The sequence below is a fragment of the Aquarana catesbeiana genome, linkage group LG10 (assembly GCF_042186555.1).
Source record: "Aquarana catesbeiana isolate 2022-GZ linkage group LG10, ASM4218655v1, whole genome shotgun sequence".
Taxonomy (NCBI): Eukaryota; Metazoa; Chordata; class Amphibia; order Anura; family Ranidae; genus Aquarana; species Aquarana catesbeiana.
The window spans coordinates 181,523,356-181,535,366 of NC_133333.1; the positions used below are offsets into that span (position 1 = coordinate 181,523,356).

The following is a 12,011-nucleotide window of genomic DNA, read 5'->3' on the forward strand; positions in this document are numbered from 1 at the left end:
ACTGGAATTGGCACAGCAGGAGATAATTTCTGATTCTTTTATAGAGATTGCTTTGCTTTTTACACCGCTGTCTGTCTAGTAAAACAAACGGTTTTATATGTGTTGGTCATTGCTCTTTTGTTCCATGAACAGGTTTTGCAGAGTGCTCAGTAGATGTTTTTTGGCATTACAGTGTACTGAATTCCAGGGAATTTGTTTTGCGTGCTGTTTATCCATTCGTTGACTGAAAGAAGCCTAGATTTTGGTATTTGCTTTCTTTGCGTGAGTTGTCATTCGACTCCGGAGATGGAGGAGGCATGTCTCCTGCTCTGTTTTTGGCAACTGGACCTTGGCTGTGCGCATAGCAGGGGGGAGCAAAGGGGATGTCAGAGCGTGCTGCACGTCTGCGGCTTGCTGCTCTGAAGTGTCAAAAATGTATCCAGTCTGTTGGTGATATGAGGCAGGAGAGATGCTTATGTCTGTGCAAGCAAAGCCTAGCTGATCCATAATCTGTTGTTTTCTCTGGGTTATGTGCTGCAGTAATGAGCTGTCTGTCTGTATCTTATGGTGTTCTTTTAATCTCTGTTTATTTACAACCATTGCTGTTTGTTTTCTTGTGTGCAAGACCTGAAAATTGTTTTGGTTTACTGCAATAAAGTTTAATGCCCAAACAGTTTCACTTGGCCGGAGGTGATCAATGTTCCATGCGACCTTGCACAGTGGCAGACAATTGGAAATCCATCTTTTTCAAAGCATTGATTGTGATCTGGTCTGTAGTATTAAAACGTGATCAGCTTTCTGGGTCACTTCATACTCACACTTGTTCAGAGGATGGATGGTCAATGCCGATAGGGTAAAGAGGACCAGTCACAACCAAGCTACTTGTGCCTGACCCTGAATTTTCTGTCCCCGTGACCCTGCTAACCAGCTACAGAGATTAAGAATAAAATCCTGAAAAGTTCAGTAGTCGCTCACTCAGAATCTTGGAGGCTTGTGTGAATGTCTACTTTTTAAAAAGGGGTCAGTTGGGGGACATTTGTACTTTCCTGGCATTTTAGGGCTTCAAAAAATCAGTTTGTCAGTACATCAGAGTTTATTAATTTTCAAATATATATACACCATAGTTTGTGGACGCTATAACTTTCACACAAACCAATTTAATATACACTTATTGGGATTTTTTTTTTTAACAAAGACCTGTATCAGAATACATTTTGGTTTAAATTTATGACAAAATTTGATTTTAAAGGATATATTTTATAGCAGTAATAAATATTGTTGTTTTTTTCAACATTTTTGGTCTTTTTTAATTTATAGAGCAAAAATTAAACATAGTGGTGATCAAATACCACCAAATGAAATCTTTGTGTGAAAAAAAATAAATAACTTGGGTACAATATTGCATGACTGCGAAATCGCCAGTTAAAGTAGCGCAGTACTGAATAGCAAAAAATTAATTAAAAATGCCCTGGTCATGAAGGGGGTAAAATCCTCAAGAGGTGAGGTGGTTAAGTAAAGCCAAAGTAAATTGGCAGAAAATAAATCTTTAAACCTGCACAGTGATCACAGTTTAAAAATTGGTTTCTTGTAGTGGCTGGTTCCCTTAAAAATGTAATAACTTGAGCTCATGTTTACAAGTGTTAATGGGTAGGGCTTCTGGCGAGAACAGTGTGGCCTACGTTTATTTACTTGTATCTCTGGCTGGCTGAGCGCACCCATTTCTATGTGCAGATAATTTCAGTCTCTGATAAGCACAGGTGCATGCACTAGTGACTGATTGAAAGGAATGTGGGACACAGGTTAAGGAAATTATTTCCAATGTGTTAGGCCTGTATGAGCTAAAATAATTGTTGGAGGTTTCTTATTATTTTAAACCTAAGGTAAGATTTAAGAAGAAATTATTTTTCTGTGTCCTTTTCACTATATTAAACATCAGAATCATATTATTCTAATTGTACAAACTGATTTTTTTTTTCTTCCATTCCATTTAGCTACATGAAAGCAACTATGATGCTGGGAAGGCGCTGCAACGATTAGTGAAGAAGCCAGTTCCCAAGCTGATAGAGAAGTGCTGGACAGAAGATGAAGTGGTAAGGAAATGCCGCCATGTATTTTATACACTGCTTCGTCAGATCTCTCGTGTACAAAAGCAGTCATAAACATGTCCAGAACTATGAAAGATGATCTCTGCTATGTATGGATCGCATTTGAACGGAACAGTTAACATAAACCCAATGTAGTTACAGAGATGGTGTGGTAAGGGACACGCAATGTATCTGGTTCCCGTGCATCCAACAGTCAAACACATGGAAGAAATGAGAACCATTCCTCTCCTTCCTTTTGTCAAGGCTGTCAGTGGTGTATGTGGGCACAGACACAGTGGATCTCCCATTTTATCTTAAAGTATAACTAAAAAAACTTTTTTCATTTTGGATGGAGTGGAAAGGGATTAGGTCACCTGTCAGGTTTTTATTGCGGTCTGTACCCTTGTTAGGGCGATTCATTCCTGTATTGGTCATATTTACCATTATCATCCAAAGTGAAAGTAAAAGAAAAACACAAATTTTGACTTGTCCAACAGCAATAGTGGGGATATCATCCTATGGGAACAGCAGTTCTAGTGACCAGAAGGGGTTACCTCACACTAGACTAGAGGGATCGTCTCTCACTTCCTCTTTTGGCTATGGGACAGGAAGTGAAGGAGCATCTCCACAGATGGCAAAAATAAATCTTACAGGGGTTATAGCTCCACCTTACTCTCTCTTTCCAAAATAAAAAAAATGTTTTGCCCTTAGTTCTACTTTAAGGCCTCATGCACACTGGACGTTTTTGGATGTTTTTAAAGCAGCTGTTTTTGTATTCAGATGGTTTTTTCTATAGTCAATAAACTCCCCATCATGTTATCCTATGTGTCCATGCACACATGGGCTGTTAGCAGTTTAAAAAAAAAAAAAACAAACTAGTGGGTTCTGAGAGGAGTTTTTCAGTTGTTCTCAGCTGTAAAAACACTCTAATGTAAAAAAAAACGCTCAAAAACGTGGCTCACCAGAGTTTTTTGATCCATTGAAAAAAAAATATTTTTTTTTGTCAGAAAAAAAAAAAAATGCTAAAAAACACTGACGCGGAAAAACGCTATTGCAAAAACGTTGGAAAAACCCACTGCAAAGCTACTGGTGTTTTTATAACGCTTTTTTAACGTCCAGTGTGCATGAGGCCTAAAGCTGACAGATTACAAATTTTTGTGGTTGTCTGGTTTAACCGCTTCAGCCCCGGAAGATTTTACCCCCTTCCTGACCAGAGCACTTTTTGCGATTCGGCACTGCGTCACTTTAACTGACAATTGCGCGGTCATGCGACTTTGCACCCAATCAAAATTGACGTCCTTTTTTTTTTCCCCCCCACAAATAGAGCTTTCTTTTGGTGGTATTTGATCACCTCTGCGGTTTTTATTTTTTGCGCTATAAACGTTTTGGAAAAAAATGCAATATTTTTTACTTTTTGCTATAATAAATTTCCCCCCCAAAAAAGTTTAGGCCGATATGTATTCTTCTACGTATTTTTGGTAAAAAAAGCGCAATAAGCGTATATTGATTGGTTTGTGCAAAAGTTATAGCGTCTACAAAATAGGGGATAGTTTTATGGCATTTTTATTGTTTATTTTTTTACTAGTAATGTCGGCGATCTGCGATTTTTATCGTGACTGCGACATGGCGGACAATTTTGACACCTTTTTGGGTCCATTGGCATTTATACAGCGATCAGTGCTATAAAAATGCATTGATTACTGTAAAAATGTCACTGGCAGGGAAGGGGGTTAACACTAGGGAGCGATCAAGGGGTTAATTGTGTTCCCTAGTGTGTGTTTTAACTGAAGGGGGGAGATGACAGACCTCTGTATGAACAGACAATCTGTCTGTTCTCCCCTCAGAGAACCGGAAACTGTGTTTACACACACAGATCCTGGTTCTCGGTGTGCCCCGAGCGATCGCGGAAGCCCGGCGGTGATCGCATCGGCTCCGTGGGCGAGCAGGCGGCGTAGTGGCCACAGGGTGAAGTGATGTTATATAACGTTGTTTCGCCCAGCCGTGCCATTCTGCGCAGTACAACTGCGGCGGCTGGCCGGTACATGCTTTTTATTTATTTATTTTTTTAAGGCATCAATATGCCTAGCGTTTACTTGTCCCTAGAGAGCCACAGGTGGGGGTGCAGCCAGCCATAGAATGTGCATGCACATTTGCTACATGTTCCCAAATGTGGAAGTTTCACGTTCTGGAAAACAAGCCATATGGGCATGCGCTGATAAACACAGATGCACAAAAACATCAGTGTTTACACACCTATAGGTGCATACAGCCTGGGCTCCTCAGATCTCTGATGTGCACATATTGAAACAGCTTCTTTAGTCAAGAGCCTGTCCGTACCACCTCCTAAGTTTCAATATTGGGAAGTGAGGTTGACCATCACATTGATAGGCCAGCAGTGAGGTTTAGAAGGTTGAGGGGAGCAGGACTGATCTCTTGACTCTGTAAAATGAGTTGATACTTAGAGTGGCCTTGTGACGATGAAAAACTATAGGTTGGAATATAGGCAGTAACAGGTGAATGCTGCATTTTGAGTTGGCCACCATACACTGGCTCCCACCTTCTTAAGCATGACTCCTGCAGGTAATAACCAAGCCTGGCAACAGAGTTGTTCTTCCTTTTTACTGTGGCATGATAACCCCTCTAATTGTTGAAATATAGGATGCAAGTGTACTGCCTGTAGCAACAGTGCAAGGTTTAGGCAGTATGCAATACATGTAAGTCCAAATGTTTGAAAGCAAATTATTGTCCTGGCTAGAAGTTATCCCGGTTATGCACTTAATTCACTCTTAGTTTTTACAGTATGGATAAAAAATGCTTCTCACGTTTAAGGTGGAGGTTTTAGTGTATGCATGGTGGCTCTTCATGATGAGGCATGGTCAACAAGACATGTTTTATCTATAAAAGGAACAGTCGGTAGCAGCTGTTTCCTGTTTATAAGGACACTTGGTCACACCTGGTAGAATAAATCTCATTTCAGAGCTCTCAGCAAAATATATCCACATCACTAAATTAAAAGACAGATAAAGTACTGCAGCACATAAAACATGATAGGGTCTTTAGAAGCCTTGGACGGAGCTGAGGTGATGGCAGCTTTATGTTCTACTTCTGAAAATAGCCGCAGTGTGCCATGCTGTAAAAGGTCCAAGAACTGATATGACTGATATGCCACCCAAGGACAAATTATTTTAACTTAATATATTTTATTCTTTGGGACAACTACAATAAAATGTGCAAATCCTTTACTATGTAACTATGTAAATCCTTTCATAGTTTTTATGCTGTGATGTGGTTTTAACTTGTGCTTTTAGGTAAATCCACTGACAACTTTGCTCAACTAAACATGGCTTCAGATGAGATCTCTTTTTGAAAATTATCATTTTGAAGACCAGGGCTTTTACATAAATAAAAGTATCTGTTCTACTTAATCAAGGATTGAGCTTGGTTATTGCTGTTGTATTTTTTTTCTTCAGTGCTATATTGCGTAATCTGACAACCCCACCCTGAAATGTCTGAGGGATTGTTCACATCAGCCATGTGCTAAAACAGTCTGTGCATGCTGGTGTCCATTTTGCCAGGCAGTGAATAGGTGGTGTGATGTGCCATTTCAGCACTTCACACAGTTTACTTTTTTTTATTGGGAGTGTTGAGTGCGAGATTCGAAGCTTGTATGGGCAGGCTGAATGTCAGATTTTATATGCAATTATTGCTAGCGGCTGGTATAGCCGCTTGCGATAATCACTGGCTCCCCCCCGGGACAACACAATGGCTTGGCGGGAGGGATTCCCTCATCAATACTGACTTGATAGGGAAATAGAGCGATTTTCTTTCCTGCAACCCATCTGTGGCCGGCTTTAAATCTTCTATAAGCTGATCTTTATCAGGTTACTGGTTTTCTTTGTTGTGGTAAAAGCATTTCAGATCTGAACATCTAACTCACTGCTTTGATAATACAGAAACGGTTCATCAAAGGATTACGGCAATACGGAAAGAACTTTTTCAGGATTCGGAAAGAATTGCTGCCCAATAAAGAGACGGTCAGTGGTTTTGTTGATATTTAGATTATTTTCCCATTTTGCCAAAAAGCAAAAGTTTCAGCCTGATGTAATTTACAATATTTATTTACAGGAAATAGTAATTTATATAATAGTGATCTCCGTGCTCAATGTAATCAAGAAAAAAACAACCAATGCTGCTACTTATAACAATAAATATCAAAACCAGTGAAATAAGATATATACCAAAGTGCATATATAGCAAGATTCACAGTAGAGCAACAATAACACCTAATTCATTCAGTGTTCAATACAAAAATATAGTGAAATAGAATATATAAAATATTCTGTGTGCAAAAGAAAATAATGAAAAATTGTAAAAATAATAAAATATGAAAAAAAGAGTCCAATAGCAGTCATCTTTAAATAGCGAAGAAAAGATGTGATGATACTTCTCAGTGATGTCCTAATCAAGAAAAACCCTGTGAAGTATACACCACCGTAAGTGTCACATCAGACCCGCTCCCATCAGGTGCAAACTCACCAAATATATTTGCCTACCACTCTCGTGGTTAGGCTAGTAAGCCATAAGAATCAGTAGTTCAAAGATTCCTTAGTAAGCCAGTCTACTTCTCCACAGTTCCTTGTAGAAAAGGAACCCATGGGTACATGAAAAAGAAAGGCTCCACTAGTTTAATATTGACAATATTAAACTAGTGGCACTTTTCTTTTTTTATGTACTTGTACTACAAGGAACTGTGGAGAAGTGGACTGGCTTACTAAGTAATCTTTGAACTACTGATTCTATACGGCTTACTAGCCTAACCATGAGAGTGGTAGGCAAATATATGCGACTTTCCACCTGATGGGAGCGGGTCTGATGTGACACAGTGGTGGATACCTCGCAGTGTTTTTCTTGATTAGGACGTCACTGGCAATTATCACATCTTTTCTTCACTGTCTAAAGAGGACTGCTATTGGACTTGTTTTTCATATTTTAATATTTTTACAATTTTTCACTATCAATTTTCTTTTGCACATAGAATATTTTATATATTTGATTTCACACAGTAAGAGAAGAAAGTTTTTATTCCCCCGGCTGATTTTGTACATTTGCCCATTGACAAAGAAATGATCAGTCTATAATTTTAATGGTAGGTTTATTTTAACAGTGAGAGACAGAATAACAACAAAAATCCAGAAAAACGCATTTCAAAAAAGTTATAAATTTGCATTTTAATGAGTGAAATAAGTATTTGACCCCTTCGCAAAACATGACTTCGTACTTGGTGGCAAAACCCTTGTTGGCAATCACAGAGGTCAGACATTTACTGTAGTTGGCCACCAAGTTTGCACACATCTCAGGAGGGATTTTGTCCCACTTCTCTTTGCATATCCTCTCCAAGTCATTAAGGTTTTGAGGCCGACGTTTGGTAACGCGAACTTTCAGCTCCCTCCATGTATATTTTCTATGGGATTTAAGGTCTAGACTGGCTAGGCCACTCCAAGACCTTAATGTGCTTCTTCTTGAGCCACTCCTTTGTTGCCTTAGCTGTGTGTTTTGGGTCAATGTCATGCTGGAATACCCATCCATGACCCATTTCAATGCCCTGGCTGAGGGAAGGAAGTTCTCACCCAACATTTGACGGTACATGACCCCATCCATCATCCCTTTGATGCAGTGAAGTTGTCTTTTCCCCTTAGCAGAAAGACCCCCCAAAGCATAATGTTTCCACCTCCATGTTTGATAGTGGCGATGGTGTTCTTGGGGTCATAGGCAGCACTCCTCCTCCAAACACAGCGAGTTGAGTTGATGCCAAAGAGCTTGATTTTGGTGTTACCTGACCACAACACTTTCACCCAGTTCTCCTCTGAATCATTCAGATGTTCATTAGCAAACTTCAGACGGGCCTGTACATGTGCTTTCTTGAGCAGGGGAACCTTGTGGGTGCTGCAGGATTTCAGTCCTTCACGGCGTAGTGCATTACCAATTGTTTTTTTGATCACTATGGTCCCAGCTGCCTTAAGATCATTGACAAGATTCTCCTGTGTAGTTCTTGACTGATTCCTCACTATTCTCATGATCATTGAAACTCCACGAGGTGAGATCTCACTGTATATTTTTGTATTGAACATTGAATCAATTAGGTGTTATTGTTGCGCTACTGTGAATCTTGCTATACATGCACTTTGGTGTATATATATATATATATATCTTATTTCACTGGTTTTAATATTAATTTATAATAATGTTAACATTAATTTCTGAATGTTTTAAGATCTATTGTATCTGTGTGCTCAGCCCCACCTTTGAAAATGTAGGTCAGGACCACAAAATCAAATAGTTATGATTTTAACCTTCCTTACAGTGCTCCTTACCAGTTACGTGTTTGATCTTTTGTTACAGATGGAAGTTTTTAGTTTAAGTGGACCTAATGTTAAAATTCACAAAGCCAACAAGGCAAATAACCATATTACCTATAGCTGAACTCTAGAAATTCAATTTTTTTCCCCTTTATACTTACCATGGGCTAGCTTGGTTACACATCCATCCATACGCTGAACACAGGGAGCAATTTGCTCCCTTACCGCCGCCATTCAGCAAACATCTTGTGTTTTGTTTTGTTTTTTTGTTTTCATTGCGCTCTGATTGGATGAGGTAGTGCCGGTTATGCCACCCGCACCTCCTCTCTCATCCAATCAGAGGATGCCTTGTATTTGAAGAAATGCAAGACATTTACTGAATGGTAGAGGTACAGGATCAAGCGACACAATATGTTCAGGGTACAGACAGCAGGTTGTCTCAGCAGCACCTGGAACAAGACAGTGCTTGACTGCATGTAGCACAGAGACTACTGAAGTCAAATCCAACAGCCCTGTGGATTAAAACAATGGATACTTACATGTCTTGTGACCATGTATTTTTATTTACTTCACCATTTCAGTATCTGCTTTTTACTGTGCGTTCTGTTCCACACTTCTACATTGCAGCTTCACATGTAAAACTTTTACAAACAGATAAAATGCCAAATGGGAGTAAGTGATAGAATAAAAAAGTATGTATTTAGCCTCTTTTGATAAGCAGGCCTCTACATTTTAATTGCCCAGCACTGTTGTTTTTAGTTCCATAATGTTTTTATTTGAAATTCAACATAGCATACAGAAAGGCAAAAGCATGTGCTTATATTTACATGACAAACATTAACATTAAACAGATGTCACAACCTAAAGTGATTGTAAATCCTCACCTTGTAAAACAACCGATGCAGTGTAAAATAGAAATTAAAGGCAAAGCATTTGTTTATAGATATTAAAAAAAATTAAATACCTTTTTTATTTCCCCTTTTTTGTAAGTAATCACATTCCCTCTGATCTCAGCTGCATAAACGCTAGGGGAGGATAAACAGCAGAACACTGATCTTCCCAGTGAACGGCTGTGCAGGGGGGTGGGGGGGTGCATGTGTCAGGACAAGTCTGATCATTGGAGGAGAGCAGGCTGAGTTCCCAGCATGGCTAGAGATCTGACCATGTTGTATTCTCCTGCATAGTGTGGTCAGTTTTTAATAAGAAAGTAGACAGAGTGACATGAACACCAGGGATTTCACACAAAGCCAGTAATTCAAAGAGGACAGGTTTTGTTTTCATACAAGTATATGGTACAGCAGGCCGATTTCAGGAATATGAAATGTTGGGTTTATATACACTTTAAGTAGCTTTTAGAAGGTAAATGTACTAAGTATAGCATGTATAAAAATGGTAAACCATTGCTTTCCATATTAATTCTACACCGGCTTACCTCACTCTCTTTATAACTGTTTAAAAATACTGCTTGATTACTTCTGCCTTACTTCCTGGTCAGACTTTAGGTCATGACACAGGAAGGAGTCGACCAGCTGAGGGTAGATGATGCAGGGTGTGTGCTAATGAGGTCAACTCATTGTTTTTAAACGCAGTGTTTTTAAACAGCGCACTGGGAACACTAAAGCTGGGTGCACACGGGATGAAAATCGTCCGAAAAGGGTCGGTTTGGCAGGAATAGCTGTGACTGGTGAGTGGGTGGTCCCCCTGTCAGAACACAATAACTCTGCAGGGAGATCGTTGTACTAACATCAGATGTTCTAGTATGGCAATCTGTAAGTTTTTGTTTTTTTTTTCAGCCCCCTGGGTTAAACGAAAAAAAAAAACCTCCCATGTGTACCCAGAATAGACCTATTTCCTTATTGGTTAAGAAGCATTTTTGGCATTTGTATCATTAGCAAATGGCCACTGCTCCTCTTCCTCCTTCTACAGAAACCCTCAGAGTCAAGCTTTCTGTAGAAGAAAAAAGCTGGTCTCTGAAGCTTTTTTTTTCTACAGAAATCCAAGCTTTCAATCCTTGGTGTGCAAGGATTGCAGTCTGAAACTGAACCCATGTTATAACTGGGTTCCACACAATTCATTTTGTTCCTACTCATATAGCATTGAATGTTCGGAATGGCCATATGCCAACTAAGTTGTGACTGCCAACACTGATCAAATCCCATATCAAATTACAGTGGGAACACCTATAACGTGCCTGCCGAAACAAGACTAAACCTTAGGTCAGATTTCTGCAAAGTATCAATTCTCAGTGAACTCTGTAAATAGAGAAGAGCACTGTATGCAAGCAAACACCACCTTCTACTGCAACAGCATGTCCCCAGGATCCTTGTTTCACATATGTGAATATTGTTAATGTAAGACCATATAGTTTAAACAAAATCGACATGACTCTTTTCTAAAACCACTTGCCGACCGCCCGATAAATGTGCAGGATCACGTGTGTATATAGATATATACGTGATCCTGCACTTCCAGGTATGGGGCGCAAGTGCGGCCCACCGGCGGCTTGCTGCCACCCGCTCTGATTTTACACAGCGGGAGCTGATCAGTTGGTCCCACGGTCCCTATGTAAACCAGGCAGATTGCCGTTCTCTCAGCACAGAAGGCATGGATTCTGTCTTTCTGTAAAGAAGAAACACCGATCCATGCCTTCCACTAATAAAAGCACCTCCCCCACTACACTAAAAGATTAGCTAGGCACGCAGTTAACCCTTTGATCGCTCCTGATATTAACCCATTTCCTGCCAGTGTCAGTACAGTGACAGTGAATATTTTTAGCACTGATCACTGTAATAATGTCACTGGTCCCCAAAAAAGTGTCAGTGTCCGATTTGCCTGCCGCAGTCCCGCTATAAAATGATGAGCGCCGCCAATACTAGTAAATAAGTTAAATAAAAATATCCCATAGTTTGTAGATGCTATAACTTTTGCGCAAACCAGTCAATATGCACTTATTGGGATTTTTTTTTACCAGAAATATGTAGCAGAAAATTTATTGGCCTAAATTGAAGAAATTAGATTTTTTTACATTTCTTTATTGGATGCGTTTTAGAGCAGAAAGTAAAAATTTTTTTTTTTTTTTTTTTTTTTTTTCCAAAATTGTCAGTCGTTCTTTATAGTGCAAAAAATAAAAACCGCAGAGGTAATCAAATATCACCAAAAGAAAGCTCTATTTGTGGGAAAATAAGGACATTTTATTTGGGTATAGTGTCGACCGCGCAATTGTCAGGTAAAGTAATGCAGTGCCATATCGCAAAAAATGGCCTGGTCCTGAAGGGGGGGGGGGTTTAAACCTTCCAGAGGTGAAGTGGATAATATTGCTCATATAGCCGTTTCCCAGTACCAATTTTCACCTGCAGGTGGTGCTATAGGTGAGATGTGTTGTCTTTTCTTCTAAAATATGGGACTATACATTGTTGCCAGCGAGAGCAACCTCCTGTAAAGGTCTTGGTATTGAATCCAATGATTGTATTTAACATTATTAGTTGTATTTTCTTTGCCTGGAAGAAACATCTTGGTTTGGCCTATATATTTACTGAATGTTTGACAGAAAGTCTGTGGCTGTGCTATTTACATTTGCTGATTTATGGATGCT

The 12,011-nt window shown here is 39.4% G+C and overlaps 1 protein-coding gene across 10 annotated transcripts in view; it reads left to right on the top strand.

The window, feature by feature from the left end:
* RERE (arginine-glutamic acid dipeptide repeats) overlaps positions 1-12,011 on the top strand; it is a 498,077-nt gene that overhangs the window by 433,741 nt on the left and 52,325 nt on the right. For all 10 annotated transcript variants that reach the window (XM_073603026.1, XM_073603030.1, XM_073603029.1 and 7 more), the window contains 2 exons: positions 1,971-2,069; positions 6,017-6,097. In XM_073603026.1, coding sequence (XP_073459127.1) covers positions 1,971-2,069; positions 6,017-6,097 — 180 coding nt within the window. The remainder of the gene's footprint in view (positions 1-1,970; positions 2,070-6,016; positions 6,098-12,011) is intronic.